This window comes from Pseudorca crassidens, chromosome Y, assembly GCF_039906515.1.
Source record: "Pseudorca crassidens isolate mPseCra1 chromosome Y, mPseCra1.hap1, whole genome shotgun sequence".
NCBI lineage: Eukaryota > Metazoa > Chordata > Mammalia > Artiodactyla > Delphinidae > Pseudorca > Pseudorca crassidens.
In genome coordinates this window covers 16,664,808-16,680,270 of record NC_090318.1, presented here as the reverse complement: position 1 = coordinate 16,680,270, position 15,463 = coordinate 16,664,808, and the positions used below count along the sequence as shown (strand labels likewise).

General features: G+C 41.3%; 1 protein-coding gene across 4 annotated transcripts in view; it reads right to left on the bottom strand.

Annotated features, from left to right (window-relative positions):
* LOC137217815 (immunoglobulin-binding protein 1-like) overlaps positions 1–15,147 on the bottom strand; it is a 37,444-nt gene extending 22,297 nt beyond the window's left edge. Inside the window, exons 1-5 of one of the 4 annotated variants that reach the window (XM_067724775.1) lie at positions 14,920–15,147; positions 14,242–14,535; positions 5,242–5,437; positions 3,589–3,668; positions 2,780–2,892 (exon numbers count right to left, since the gene is read on the bottom strand). In XM_067724775.1, the coding sequence (XP_067580876.1) occupies positions 2,780–2,892; positions 3,589–3,668; positions 5,242–5,437; positions 14,242–14,535; positions 14,920–15,110 (874 nt within the window). In that variant the 5' untranslated portion in view covers positions 15,111–15,147. The remainder of the gene's footprint in view (positions 1–2,779; positions 2,893–3,588; positions 3,669–5,241; positions 5,438–14,241; positions 14,536–14,919) is intronic. The other 3 variants (XM_067724777.1, XM_067724778.1, XM_067724776.1) reach the window with 3 other exon arrangements.
* Between the last annotated feature and the right edge of the window lie 316 nt (positions 15,148–15,463).

Here is a 15,463-nt window from a genome sequence, read left to right as displayed (position 1 = left end):
AAATAAGTCAGACAGAGAAAGACAAATACTGTATGATATTATGTAAATGTGGAATCTAAAAAGTAATACAAATGAACGGATATGAAAAACAGAAGCAGACTCACAGATATAGAAAACAAACTTGCGGCTACCTAAGGGGGCAAAGGAAACTGGGGAGGGACAAATTAGGGGTATGGGATTAACAGATACAAACTACTATGTATAATATAGATAATCAACAAGGATATATTGTATAGCACAGGGATACTCATTATCTTGTAATAACTTATAATGGAGCATAATTTACAAAAATACTGAATCATTTTGCTGTACACCTGAAACTAATATTGTAAATCAACTATAATTAAAAAACAAATAAAATGCACCTCTTATAGACAGCATGTGGTTGAGTCTGGTAATCAATCTCTGATTTCTAATTTGAAGGTTTACTCCATTTATATTTAACATAATTACTGACATGGCTGAATTGGATTTACCATTCTGCTATTGGTTTTCTGTTTATCTCATCTGTTTTTTGTTTCTCCATTCTTTCTTGCCTTTCTCCCTTTTAATTTCTCCATTGACTTTATAGCTTTCTCTCTTTACATTATTTTTTTAAAAAGGCCTTAGCTTTAGAGCAGTTTTAGATATACAGTAAAACTGAATGAAAAGTACATAGCATTCCTATATACCCCTGCCCCACACCGACACAGCCTCCCCCCACTAACAACATTGAGCCACAGTGGTACATTTGTTATAATCAATGAACCTAAATTGATGCATCATCATCATGCAAAGTCCACAGTTTACATTAGGGTTCACTCTTGGTGTTGTACATTCTATGGATTTGGGCAAATGTATAATGACATATATTCACCATTACGGCATCATACTGAATAGTCTACCTGCCCCCAAAATCCGCTGGGTTTTGCCTATTCATCCTTCCTTTTCCTCTAATCCCTGGCAACCACTGACCCTTTTACTCTCTCCATAGTTTTGCCTTTTCCAGAATGTCATGTAGCTGGAATCATACAGTAGGTAGCCTTTTCAGATTAGCTTCTTTCACTTAGTAATATGCAGTTAAGGTTCCTCCATGTCTTTCTATGTCTTGATAGCTCATTCGTTTTTAGCAATGAATATTATTCCATTGTCTGTATGTACCACAGTTTATCCATTTGCCTACTGAGGGCATCTTGGTTGCTTCAAAATGTTGGCAATTATGAATAAAGCTGCTAAAAACATTTGTGTACAATTTTTGTGTGGACCTAACTTCAACTCATTTTGGTAAATACCAAGGAGCATGACTGCTTGATAGTATGGTAAGAGAATGTTTAATTCTGACAAACTGTCTTCCAAAGTGTCTGTACCATTTTATATTCCCACCAACAATGAATGACAGTTCCTGTTGCTCCATTATCCATGCTAGCATTTAGTGTTGTCAGTATTTTGGATTTTGGCCATTCTTATAGGGGTGTAGTGGGATCACTGTTGTTTTAACTTGCAACTCCCTAATGACACATGATATTGGGCATCTCTTCATATGCTTATTTCCCATCTATATAATCTTCTTCAGTGAGGTGTCTAAGGTCTTTTACTCATTTTTAAATTGGGGTGTTTAGGGACTTGCCTGGTGGCGCACTGGTTAAGAATCTGCCTGTCAACGCAGGGGACATGGGTTTGAGCCCTGGTCCGGGAAGATATCACGTGCCACAGAGCAACTAAGCCCCTGTGCCACAAATACTGAAGCCCAAGCACCTTGAGCCTGTGCTCCGCAACGAGAAGCCACCGCAACGAGAAGCCCACACACCGCAACAAAGAGCAGCCCCCGCTCGATGCAACTAGAGAAAGCCCGCGCCCAGCAATGAAGACCCAATGTAATGAAAAGTTAAATAAATAAATAAATAAAACTGGAGTGTTTAATTGAGGCATTGCTTTACTATCTCTGGGACTCACTGTTTCAAATGGGAAGGTGACAACAATTCGTATCATTGTTCTTCTGTGTGTAATATGTACTTTATCTCTGGCTGCTTTCAAGATTCTCTTTTTCTTTTGTTTTCGGCAGTTTGACTACGACGTGCCTATGCTTGGTTTTCACTGTATTTAAAACCTGCTTAGTTAGGGCTTACTGATATTTCTAAATTTGAAAATTTGCGTTTCACAGATTTGGGGAATATTTCAGCCATCATTTCTTCAATTTTTTTTAATGGCCCCTTCTCTCTCTTTCTTCTCTCCTACTGGTATTCCAATTGTACATATGGTAGACATTTTTACATTGTTCCACAGGTCATTGAGGCTCTTCATTTTCTACCAATCTTTTTTTTTTTTTCCCCAGATTGGCTTATTTCAAGTTAACCAACCCTTTCTCCTGTCATTGCCAATCTATTAATCTCAACCAATTTTAAAAAAATCGAAATATAGTTGATGTACAATATGTTAGTTTCAGGTGCATTACAGTGGTTTGACATTTGCATATATTATGAAATGATCACCACCATAAATCTGGTAACTATCTGTCCCTACACAAAGTTATCATAATATTATTGACCACATTTCTTATGCTGTATATTACACCCCTATGGCTTTATTTTATAACTAGAGGTGTATAGCTCTTAATCCCCTTCACCTATCTCCCCTCTCCAACCTCCCTCTCCTGTGGCAACCACCCGTTCTATTACTCAGAATCTTTGTCCAGATTTCTTTTGCTTTTAAAGGGCAACAATACTTGGTCTGAATTTAATTGCTCCAGAGTTAGGGACCAGTAGTGAAGTAGTATAACTACTCTCCTCCCACCCCTCCATACCTGATGTTTTCTTGGCTATACCCTGATCGGGTAATGCTCCAAATTTCTGATGCTGGTCATACCAGTCATTCACTGTCATAGATGCCAGACCTGGATAACCAGCTCCAAATACTCTGCAAGAATCACACTGCACTTAGAAAAGTAAACATAAATAGCTCTATTAAAAAGCCTCTTCTCTTTAGTCATAAAGTCTGTGTCTGTTTCATCCTTGCTCCCCTACCCAGCTATCTTCTGAGGATTTGTGCAAACTCCTGTTAGGATATGTAAAAAAGGAGAATTAAAGGCAAGAGCTTTCATGAGAAGATACATAGCCCAGAATCATCTCCCAGTAAGCAATCCTGGAGGCTAACGCCCCATAGAGGAGTGATGATACGAGGGAAGGAGTATTTATACTTGGAGGGTATAAAAGATACACAGAGGAAGAAGACTCTTCTGTCACCCTATGGAAAAGCATCCCAAAACTCAGAATTAAAACCTAGATAGGCAAACATGTCCTTTTGAGAACTGTAGCTCAAGGAAACAGTGGGAAACAATTTTAAGGTCTACAATTCTCCCTTAGATTCTTTTCTTTTTTCTGTTTTTAATTAGTTAATTAATTTTTGTTGGTTTCCTTTCTAGCCTATTTTTAAGCTCAAGTTTGTGAGGGAAATGTCTGATGAAGACAGAGAAAGTATCAGAGGAGATAATATCCCTCTGATGAAAGAACAGCCTCCCCAGGTGAAGCCATTACCTTCTGTTACTCATGCACTGTAAATGAACCATAAAAGTAGGGGGCTTGCAAAGGCAACCCACTTTTTAATACTACCTACTTGGTTTGGACCATGTTCCGAGTGGGAACAAACAGTTTCATTGGAGGCCTGTCCTGATGAGATGAGTGAGAAGTTGATACCTAAAAAGGAAATTAATTATCAGAAGTGTACTTATCATTCTGCCCACCCCACTATGCAGGCTCTTATGTGTTTAGGTGCTTGAAGAGCCCTACTTATCAGTCTCTAAGATATATATGCAGAATACTAATGGTGGAGGTTGGTTAGCTCTCCTGAGGTGGCCCAAGTATGTTGCTGGAAAGGGAGGAAGAGAAAGCTCTCCCAGGAACCATTTCACCACAAGTGAAAAATTACTTGACTTTAAAATACTCCCCTCCAAAGAGGAAGATTCCAAAGCCTTCTTCCATGTTCCATCTAAAACCCTTGAGCTGAATTTGAAGCCCCTTTCCTTAGCCTGGCCTTCAGTGCTAAAGCTGAATTATGAAGACCCTTCTGCTAAAACCCTGTCCAATGTAATTTTGCTATTAACTGTCATGAGCTCCCTAGGGTGTTTTAGAAGTGGATGTTCCTAAATGCAAGGGGGTGAAGAATGGGTTAGTTATCTTTCATATATAGGTGTATAGAAATGTTTCAAGGAAACTTGGCTGTCCAGGGGCACACCAAAGAAAAGATCAAAGAAAAGATGTTCACTTGCTTCTAAACTCCATCACTTCCAGAGCCAATCCCAATACCAAATGAGAGGGCATAAAAACAAAAAACTAAGGAGATGGGAGGATCCAGAAGAGTCCAGCCTCAGGATGCTTGTGAACCACTCATCTAGATATGCCCAAGGGGCCTTAAGGTTTTAGAATACTAATTGTTCATTCTTTGATCCTTTCACAGGAGAAACTAGGTTGATGTTACCCTGAGGCAAAAGCTCCTGAGCTAATTAGTGCAAATCAAATTAGCAAGAGGTTTCTCTGAGGACTTAAATGCCTGCAACTAGCTGATAAATTCAACTCAATTCATGTTATATTCTGAACCAAAAAATAAGTGGCAGCAGAGCCTAATATTTTGAAGTAGCAGCTCCAAAACACGGTTATGATCTTCAGAGGCAGCCAAAGTGGGGTTACAACAAATTTTCTTTACCAATATGCCCAATATTTTGTGCACAGAGATGTCCTTGCTGTGTTTCATACTTGGGTGACCTAAGGTGTGAGAGTGTATCACTGTGTAAGGTTAAATCCTGGTTTCTCCCCCAATCTAAACACATTCCATGTCTTTTGCTTTATCTTCTTTTTACTCTTTTCTCTTTCTCCAGTTACACACTTCTTCTTCATTCCCATCCTATCCCTCTTCCTGTTTATTACAGTCACGCATAGGTTTTCAAGGCCCACCTCCCTATGCCTTCCTTCAGCAGTCATGACTGCTCACAGCCCAAACCAAATTTCACTTCAGAGAAGCCTCTTTCCCTCCTAGCATGTCACAAAATTACAAAAGACTGGAAGTGTGTTACAGGTTAGAAAACACTGGGGAACAATACTATAAGCTAGAAAGAAAGCTATCCTAGTGAACCTTCAGCCTTCCTCCACTAATCTTAATAAGAACAATGATTTTATGGAGACTTAAAAGGATTTTAATTCGATTACTCTCCTGTAGAAGATTCAAATCTGTGACAGTAGCTTTTTTAGCGATATAGGCAGCAACCAGGCTTACCTCTTTTGAAGAGTCTTCTCCTCTCAAGATCTTTATCTCCTGGTCAATGCTCTCAATCTCTTCTAGGCTGATACCAATCCACCTTCGAAGGTGAAGGAGGTAATATTCATGAACATGCTCGTCATCTGCCTGACCACTTTCCACAGCAGATTTCATTGCAGACAACCTATTCTCCACCTCCTTCTTCTGCTTGTATCTGTTCCACAGAAACACATTAGCCATGAACTTAAAAATAAAGAGGTGTTCCTTCAAAAGAAGGCCACAATACAATTTTACCTTTACAAATGACCAGGTACACCGCTTTCCATTTAGGCAATAATACAGATTCTATATCTCAGAATTTGCCACCAAGGCAGTTCTCTTAAGACTACAAGGCAATGAAGCGATCAGCAGAAGCTGAGAAATACATTCTGAAACCAGAAAAAGATCGAAGTAACCTGATCTGAGCAACTCTTCCCATCATATTTTGAGATGGGAGTGCCTTAGCAACTTTATGACATCAACCTTTACTAGGTTGGGTGCTTAGTATATACAATGTCCATTTGGGAATTACAGATTCAAATAGTCATAGAATCTTAGGGGTCATTTACCTGCCATTGATGCTGGAATTCCTTGTGAAACAGCCTAAAAAATGGTCATCTCTTCTTTTCTTATGGGCAAAACATTTCCAGCTCCTCTAACTCATCCTAGTATAATTTGAAGACTCATATCCACCCCGCCTGCCTTTTTCAAGATGCCTTCTAGTACGTCATCTGTCACTCACTGGACGACTATTTACTGAGTACCTATTGTGTGACAGGTACTGTTCTCAGTGCTTGAGCCACAACAGTGCATACAAGAAAGTCCTTGTTCTCTTAAAGCTTTCATTCTAGTGTGAGAAGACAGAGAAAAAGAAATAGATGAGTCAGGTGGTGGTGAAGTGCTCTGAAGAAGGGAAAAAAGCAAGGTAAAGTGGATAGAGTAATGGTGCAAAAGTAGGGGTGAGAGACTTCTTTGAAGAGATGACATTTGAGGAAAGACTTCAAGGAAATAAGGATGGAAGCCATGCCAGTATGTGAAACAGTGTTCTAAGGGGGAAAAGCAAATATGAAGCGCCTGGGGTGGGAGAGTGCTGGCCTGACATGTTTGAGAAATAGCAAGGAGGTCAGTGTGGCTGGCATGGCGTGAAGAATAATAGGAAGTGAGGTCAGAGAGATAGCCAGGACCATAATTTGTAGAACCTGTAGGCCAAGAAGACATGAAATATCAAATGTCATGATATTTTGAGAAGAGAAAGCCACTGGAAGCTTTAAAGTAGAATACATGAAATGAACTTTTTTTTAATGGACTACTCTGTTGTGTGTAGACTGTGGGCAATGGGGGGAGGCAAGTGTGGAGCACGAAAATCTGTAAGAGGATATTGCCACAATCCAGGTGAGAGACAGTGACGTGAAATAGGGAGGTGGTGAGATGTGGACGCAATTAAAATATAACAGTATTTGTTGATTTATTGGATGTAAGGTCTTGAGGCAAAGACAGGAGTCAAGAGAAAACTCCACGACTTCCAAGAGAAGTATCTTGAAATATCTATGTCTGGAACCCCACACTTAGACCTCCAGAATCAGACACTCCTCTGTGCGTGTTCACCCAAATCTAGAGTTCTTAACTTGAGGTCCACGGACAGAGTTTGGAGGGAGGGATGTTCTTGAACTCCCCGAAATTTTGTATAGAATTCTACGTGTATGCTTCTTCTTCTTTTTTTTTTTCTCCCTGGGGAGAGGTTAAGGAGGTCCACGACCCACAAAACGTCAAGAACCTCCCCTCTGGAAACATTCTTTATTATAAAAACTTTTAGGCTCTTCTGCTCCTTTTAATCAATAAGTGGGCACTTTATGTAATGTTACAAATAACTGTCACAGCATCATCATAGGTGGCCTTCTGAGTCAAACACTACACAGGTCAGTTCCTACTTCATGAATTCTATTACAGATATCACTTGAGAACATTTAACTCTGGTGCCACTCCTACCCCCATCCTCTTTCCTGGATGTACCTAAGTCAGGAAAAAAAATACACATATACACACACACACACACACACACACACACACACACATATCAGGGCCTTAGAATGTATGTAATCCAGGGTATATTCTTGGTTAGTCTACTGGGCCTTTGAATAAGGTTCCTGTGCTTCCTTTCCTATCCTCTGCATGCATGTGGTCTAGTCACATTCTCTGGTCTTTCCTTCTTCTCTACTTCCTTTGCTTCTATGACTTTGCTCCTAGTCATCTTTGGGACTTCTAAGTTCCTGAACTCCTATTCTTTGGGGCCAGTGTTTTTTAAACCTTTCTGTCTTAGCAGAAGAACGCTTTCTTCTTATAAGAGCTTATTTGGACCTCCAAAAAGTAATAAAAGATAAAATCCACCTTGGTTAAATCAGAGGAGGGCTCCCAACATGCCCCCTACCCATGCACTGTGGTGGAATCTTAGGGCTCGAAGGAACAGATTGTAAACCACTGTCCTAGGCCTTTGTCACTGTTCTAGATTTCCTATGGTGAGCCGCTGCATGCAAACACTCCCTATCACCCTAGAATTCCCCACTGCCTGACACCCTTCTGACTCTGGGCAACTTTCATCATTCATTCCCCTTTTCTGTTCCCAAGGTGCTGAAGAGAGGTAACGAATTACAAATTTGTGTCAAATGAGTCAACTACAAATTCATATGATCAAACCTCAGTGGAACGGTCACTCTTGTTCAGCTATCTTTTTGCTCATTTTTTTGTGGATTCCATGCCACCATCACGCTCACCAGATGGCCAGCCAATGTACAAATTCAATTTCCCTTTTTAACTTAAAATCTCTATAGCTTCACCTTTCCTCCTCTCCTCTTGCCTTTAAGCAGCTAATGTCTTTACCATTTCACTTTGGCTATCAATCCTGTCCCCACCCACATTCTTCCAAGCCTCACTCAATCATCCTCCCTGTCATTAGCAGTTACAATTTTTTACTCTACTGGTGCCTTTCCCCTATCCTAGAAACACCTTCCCTCAATCCATGTTCTGCCTTTTCAAATGACCACTTTTCTCTCTTTTCTAAACAGCACTAGAACTGGGAATTTGAAGACCTGAGTCTAAAGCCTGCGGGGCTTCCCTGGTGGCGCAGTGGTTGAGAGTCCGCCTGCTGATGCAGGGGACATGGGTTCGTGCCCCAGTCTGGGAAGATCCCACATGCCGCGGAGTGGCTGGGCCCGTGAGCCATGGCCGCTGAGCCTGCGCGTCTGGAGCCTGTGCTCCGCAACGGGAGAGGCCACAACAGTGAGAGGCCCGCGTACCATAAAAAAACAAAAACAAAAATAAAGCCTGGTCACTTACCAGCCATGTAACTTTGGACAAGTCAGTACTCAGAGCCCATTTCCTTATTTCTAAAATGGGATAATATCTGCTTCATGGGGCTGTTAAGAGGGTCAAATGAACAATATTCATGAAAGTGCTTTGTAAGCAGCAATATATTGTTATCTGATGGGAAAAACTGACGTTAAGGGAGGCCAGATGATACCCATCTACTAGGTGGCAGAAATTGGACTGGTAACCCCAGGCCTGACTCCAAAGCCCAGGTTTTTTCTGCTATACTCTATTGTTTCCATCTTTCTGATGACTACTCTGTCCTTCCCAAAGATACCTCAAATACCTACTATGATCCAACTACCGGTTGGGTACCAAGGATATAATGATATGATTAGGATACTAAGGATAAAATTAGTCAAGGTCTCTGACCTTTAGAACTTCCAAGTCTAGAAAATAACAGATTGTTATGGCCTGGTAAGTAACATAAACTAAGTGCTACAGTATTTGGGAGGGGAGACAGGTAGAGAGAAGCTTCAAAGAGGATATGACATTTGTCCTCTCTCTTCCCCATGCTTCTGTAAGTACTTTTACCTGTACCTTGTTGAGTCTCTTACCTCTGCTCTTTCTTTCCTCTTCCTTCTCCCTTAATTTGCCCCAAGGTTTTATCCTTGACTTTTTTCTCTCTCTACATGTTTTTTCTTGGCAAACTATCCACACCCAGTGACACTCCTGAATTTTTAGCACTAGTAGCAAAACAGTCTGATAAGTTTTAGTTACACGTTTCCATCTGTCTATGGACATGGCTGTCCAGTTGTCACTTCAGGACCTAAATTCAGTAAACCTAAAACTAGACTCATTACTTACCCAGCTTCTACTTCTCCAGTTCTGTTGAAAGAATGTAGGTACAGTTAATCAAGACTTATGCCTCAAAGATGGGAATTAGAGAAGATACGTGAAGAAACAGGTTTTGAGGGAGAGAGAGAACATACCATTCAGGTGTTTTATGTAGGATGGCCTCAGTGTGTAAAGTCATGAGGTGGGGGATAGAGGACTTACAGAAATTAAACAAGGATTTGAACAATTTGTTTTCTAATCATATAAATGCTTCTTGCAAAAGTGATATCTCTAGGTCTATCCACCTAATTACAAATAGCTCAATTTCGTTTCTTTTTATGGCTGAGTAATATTCCATTGTATATATGTGCCACATCTTCTTTACCCATCTGTCATACAGAGTGAAGTAAGTCAGAAAGAGAAAGACAAATACCGTATGTTAACAGATATATATGGAATTTAAGAAAAAAAATGTCATGAAGAACCTAGGGGTAAGGCAGGAATAAAGACACAGACCTACTAGAGAATGGACTTGAGGACACAGGGAGGGGGAAGGGTGAGCTGTGACAAAGTAAGAGAGTGGCATGGACACATATACACTACTAAACATAAAATAGATAGCTAGTGGGAAGCAGCCGCATAGCACAGGGAGATCAGCTCAGTGCTTTGTGACCCCCTAGAGGGGTGGGATAGGGAGGGTGGGAGGGAGGAAGATGCAAGAGGGAAGAGATATGGGAACATATGTATAACTGATTCACTTTGTTATAAAGTAGAAACTAACACACCATTGTAAAGCAATTATACTCTAATAAAGATGTAAGAAAAAAATAACATCTGATAGTTGTAACTTCATTTTTATCACTTCTTCCCAGTTGACGTACTATTATAACACGTTAACTTGTCTTTCTGCTCTTCTCTTCCCTTTCAATGTTCCATACACATCACTTCCTTATAGTCCTCCAACCATACTACTCTTAGCTTCTGCCAAATCAGACTATTCTCCATTTCCTGTACATACCTCCAACTACCCTGCCTTGGGCTTTTGCTCATGTTATTCCCCCCTGCTTGTCAAGAATAAATATATTTTGAGCACCTTCTATATACCAAGCCCTGTGCTAGACATACCACAGAGAACAGGAGAGAAATGGCTACTGCTCTCGTGGAGTATACATTACAGTAGGGGAGAAAGACAAAGCCCAGAAAGACAGATAAATAAAGAGCATTCCATGCAAAGAGAACAACATGTACAAAGACTCTGTAGAAGGAAAGAACTGGATCTGTTCAGAACTGAAAGAAGGCTATTACGGCAGCAGTCTAGTGAACAAGAGGAGTATGATATATGACGAGATTGGAGAGAGGCAGGTGCCAGATCATCCAGGTCTTTTTGGATATTTCAAGTGCGAGATGCTGGTGGCCTAGATGAAGGTATGATAGTGGAGAAAGAGAAACAGAAGGACATAAGGTACGTTTTGTAGCTAGAACTTGCAGGCCTTGTTGATGGACTGGATGTGGCAATTCAGAAGGGAGGAACTGAAGCTAACTCCCACGTTTCTGGCTTAAAACCTGGGTGAGTGGTGGTCTGTTTATTGAGATGGTAAAGACATGAGTGTGGGGGCACATTTGGGGATTAAAAAGCCAGCAGTTCAATTTAGGGCATGTTAAGTTTAAGATGTCTGTGAAACATCCACATATGGTATGGTGTTCAAAGTCAGGAGAGGTCTGGGTTAGTGATATAAATATGGGAGCCATTAGCGAAAAGATAGTGTTGGTATCTCATCTGTCAGGCATTAAAAAAAAAATTCACAGATCAAGCTTTCTAACCAAAGAAATGCAAACCAAAACAATGTGGTATCTTTCCTGCTTGCCCATCTGGGTTTTCTAAGTGTTGCCATTCAATACTGTTGCAGTGGGACATACTTTGAAACTTTGTTATTGTGGAAAGCAATATAATTACCATCAAGAGCCAAAATATTCAAACCTTTTGATTTAGCCACTGGTCCTTCTAGAAATCTGTCCTACAGGAACAGTGACAGATGCAGTTATGTTTCCTCATAACAACAAATCAACAAATCAACCCATAAACAGGCTAAGCATGACAATAAAAGATTAGTTTAAATAATTATGATATGACTGTTATGCTGGAATACTATTTAACTATTAAATACCACAGCGTCAAAAGACATTGGGAAACCAAAACAGGATGTTAGGTTTAAAAAAAAAAAGGATTAAAAAATCTATATTTATGGTATTCTTCCAAATTTATTAACTAAAATAACTATATATCTGGAAGGAAATACATCAGATAGTTAACAAAGATCATCTCTGAGTGCTAGGATGAAGATTTATTTTTAATTTAAAAAAATGTTCTGTTTTCCAAATTTCTACAATGAGTATTATTACTTTTACATTCAGGCTAACCTATAATTTGCATTTTTAACCATCCTTCTAGTCTCACCTCAAATGCAACTACATTCGGAAACCTTTCCCTTAACCCTCCAACCAGATGTGATCACTCCCTGGTCTTTGTCCACAACACCATTTGTATCTCTCTAGTGCATTTACAGTCTTTTTTTGGGTTATATTACGATTATTTGGATACCAAACTCACTGTTTAAACTACTGTTATATGCCAATGGGCTTCCTACCTTCTTACAAAGGACATGATACTGAATTCCACTTCATATCAGTCTATCCCATTTCCTCAAAAATCATTCTCTGTCACTCACTAGCTCTTAACCACACTTTATTATTCTTTAAAGCCCTTACCACCTAAAATCACATTTTTATTTACTAGCTTACTGTCTGTCTCCTCCACCAAAACAAGAGCTCCATGAGGTCATGGACTTTGTCTGGGTCTCCATTACTTAGCACACAGTAAAGGCTCAATAAATATGTTAACTGAATCAATCAATTTTCAGGTCTCTAGACCAGGCCTCTCCTCTGAGCTTCATGCTACAGATACCTTGACTTGGATGTCTCCTAGGCACCTTAAATGCAACATGTCTCAATATACAATTCATACTCTCCCCTATCTGTTCTTCCTCTTCTATTCCCCCATCTCAATGAGTTCCACAGCCACCCACCTACATCAGAAACATGGACATCTTCCTTGCTGCTTCCTTCTACCCTACCTGTCACAACCAATTGATCATTTTCTGCAGATTCAACCCTATAAATATATCCCCTCCATCCCTTCTGCCATTGCAGTAGTAAGGTCTCATCACCTCTGTGACGTAACTGAATCTAATCTTCTTCCTCAGAATGCTTCCTAACTGCTGCCAGAGTATGCCAGTTAAAATGCAAATATGACCTTGCTACCCTTTAAGACAAAAAAAAAACCCACCTCCGGTGGATCCCTAGTCACAAACAAATCTCAAGCTCTTTAGCATAGCCTAATAATAGGTAAGATTTATAGAATATTTACTATGTAACACATACTATGCTAGCTGTTTTATGTGGCTTATTTTATTAATGCCTCTTAACCCTATGAGATAGGTACCACTGTTACTTAGACTTCACATATGAGGAAACCTGAGGCTCAGACAGGTTACATAAGTTACCCAAAGTTCAATGTCTTATAAGTAAAGCTGGTCTCAAACCCAGGTCTCTCATTCCACAACCGGTACTCAGTTACAAAGATACAACAATAGCTGACTTTTGAGCGCTTACTGTATCGGACAATGTGGTAAGAGCTTTTTCTCTTCTATTTTATAGGACCTATTATTATCCAATTTGACATCTGGGGAAATTAAGGCACTGAGGGATTAAGCAACCTACCCAAAATCAGAATGATTAAATTTTGGAGCTGGGATTCAAACCCCCTTCCCAAGTTCTCAGGAACAAGGTCATTCTTTCACCTTCCTCGCACTCCAAGCTCTCCTTGGTGTGAACCCTACAAATTCTTCAGCACCATTCTTTCCCCTTCTTCACCACCCACTTTGTGTCCTAGCAACACCTAATTGCTTACGGTTGTTCCCCACCCCAGCACTGTGGTCTTTAATGTCCCTGTAGCTTTACTAATGCTATTATCTCTGCTGGCTAAAGCCCTCCTTTCTTCTTCCTCTAGATGATACTCCTATGCATCCTTAAACAACTCATCACAGGAGTCACCTCGTCCAGGGAGCCTTCTCCTCTCTCCTGCTCCCTCTTTGGTTAGGTGCCCCTCCTGTCTGCTCTCCCGATAAGTTGTGCATTTCCCTATCACATCATTTTATAATTTATACTGTTTCTATGCCTCTTTTCCTCACCACACTGCATGCTCCTCCAAGGCAGAGACCACCCATATTCATACAAACGCCCATACTTAGGTTGAATCCCCAGTGCCTAGCATAGCTCCTAAACACTGTGAGCACTCTTTTTAAAAAACTAAACTAAGAGAGTAAGCAAGGTGTTCAAGGTCACATAATAAAGTATGCCAGTACTAATATTAGTTCAGGATGTTACACACTTCATCCAGTATTGTTAGAACAGAGCTTCTCAATCAATTGACCATAAATGGACTATAGGTACAAGATATTTGTGCCCTTCAGAGATACCTCACTGTACCATGTGAGTATTGCTGTGCTGTGATGTGGGAGAGACTGGGAGACACTCTGCTAAACTACATTGCTGTTGTTGGCAACCATAAGGTGCTAGGGATCTGACAGTTAGGTATGATCATTTCAACCAAGGCAGTGGTTTCTTGAGAAACTCAGGAGTTTGCTCTCACCAGGGCCTATGCTAAATAAGAATCCAAAGAGTGACACACACCATTGTTTCCCACCCCACCCCCAGGGAAAAAAAACAAACATGCACCCCTCCCCACCAACAGCACTGCCATTGGGCAGTCCTCAAATGACCCACCTCTCTATTTTAGCCTGTCTCTGAGATGCCATAGCAACGAGGCTAGGATAGGCCATGGAGGAATTAGCAGTGTTATTTTCAGTGGAGTTGGTCTTGGTTTTGGGCAGCTCAAACTCTGCCACATGATAGTATTGGCACTGAGTTAAGTAGTTTAAAAAGCGTTCTCGAGCCCACTGCAAATTATCTAGACGCTTGCTGGGGTTGACTTGTTTCATGGCGAATGCTCCTTGAAATGCTGGCACCATCAGGTACTTCAGATCGCTGGAGACAATCTCTTCCAAATCTTCATTTCGGCTGGAAAGAGCAAAGAGAAGGCTGTGAAGTCTGGCTGGGCATTAAAACTGTGGCCCTGTCTTCCTGGGGGAGGGAAGGGCTGGGGTGTGGGTGTGGGTGGGACAAAGGGAGGAGGCACCGGGAACAGCTGCCAGTTTTCTTCACTGACAGTGGCTGTGCGCTCACACCCAATGCCTATGCAAATAGCCAACACTAGGGAGCAGAGTCGTGTGATACTTATCTCGGAAGAGAGATGGAGAATGTAAACAATGTACACAAGGTCGCAGTGGGAGGTAGGAAAGAAAGGCTCCGGGTTTTAAAGGTCTCCTGCACCCATGATCAATGGTTCCGCCCTTGGTAACTATTATTACCTACGTTCTCAGTCATACTACCCTCTCCCCATACCTGAACAAGTCGAGCTCCGATAACATTTCGGCAGCCTTCTTCAGGAGGTCCAATCCCTTGAGCACCTTATCTTGGATGATGCGGGAGCCGGTGGGTTCAGTCGCGACTTCCACTTCGTCCAGAAGCTGCTTGCTGGTTTCGAACAGCTCGGGGAGCCGCGGCGGCAGTAACTCGTCTTCGGCCGTTGCCATCTTGGGGCAGGGAAGAACACCGAAGACCTCACTTCCGGCCCTGGGACAAATGGGCGGGGCTGCCAGCAACGAAACCGGACGTGGCGCAACATTGGTCCAGTGGCTCCATTGTTACCTAAGCGTCGGTCGACTACTAGAAGAGGCTGTTAGATAAACCTAGCAACTGTTTCCGTAGACTCATTTTACCAGGCTATTACCAGTATTAGGCATCTGTTACAGACACACAACGCGCGAACAAACAAGCAAACCCTAGGTGCTGCTTTTCGCGTGTCTACTCGTCGCCGATCCGGGTCTGGGCAGTGCCGTACGCTCTGAGGCGCGGGTGTGATGAGGCTGCTGTTTCTAAAACAGTA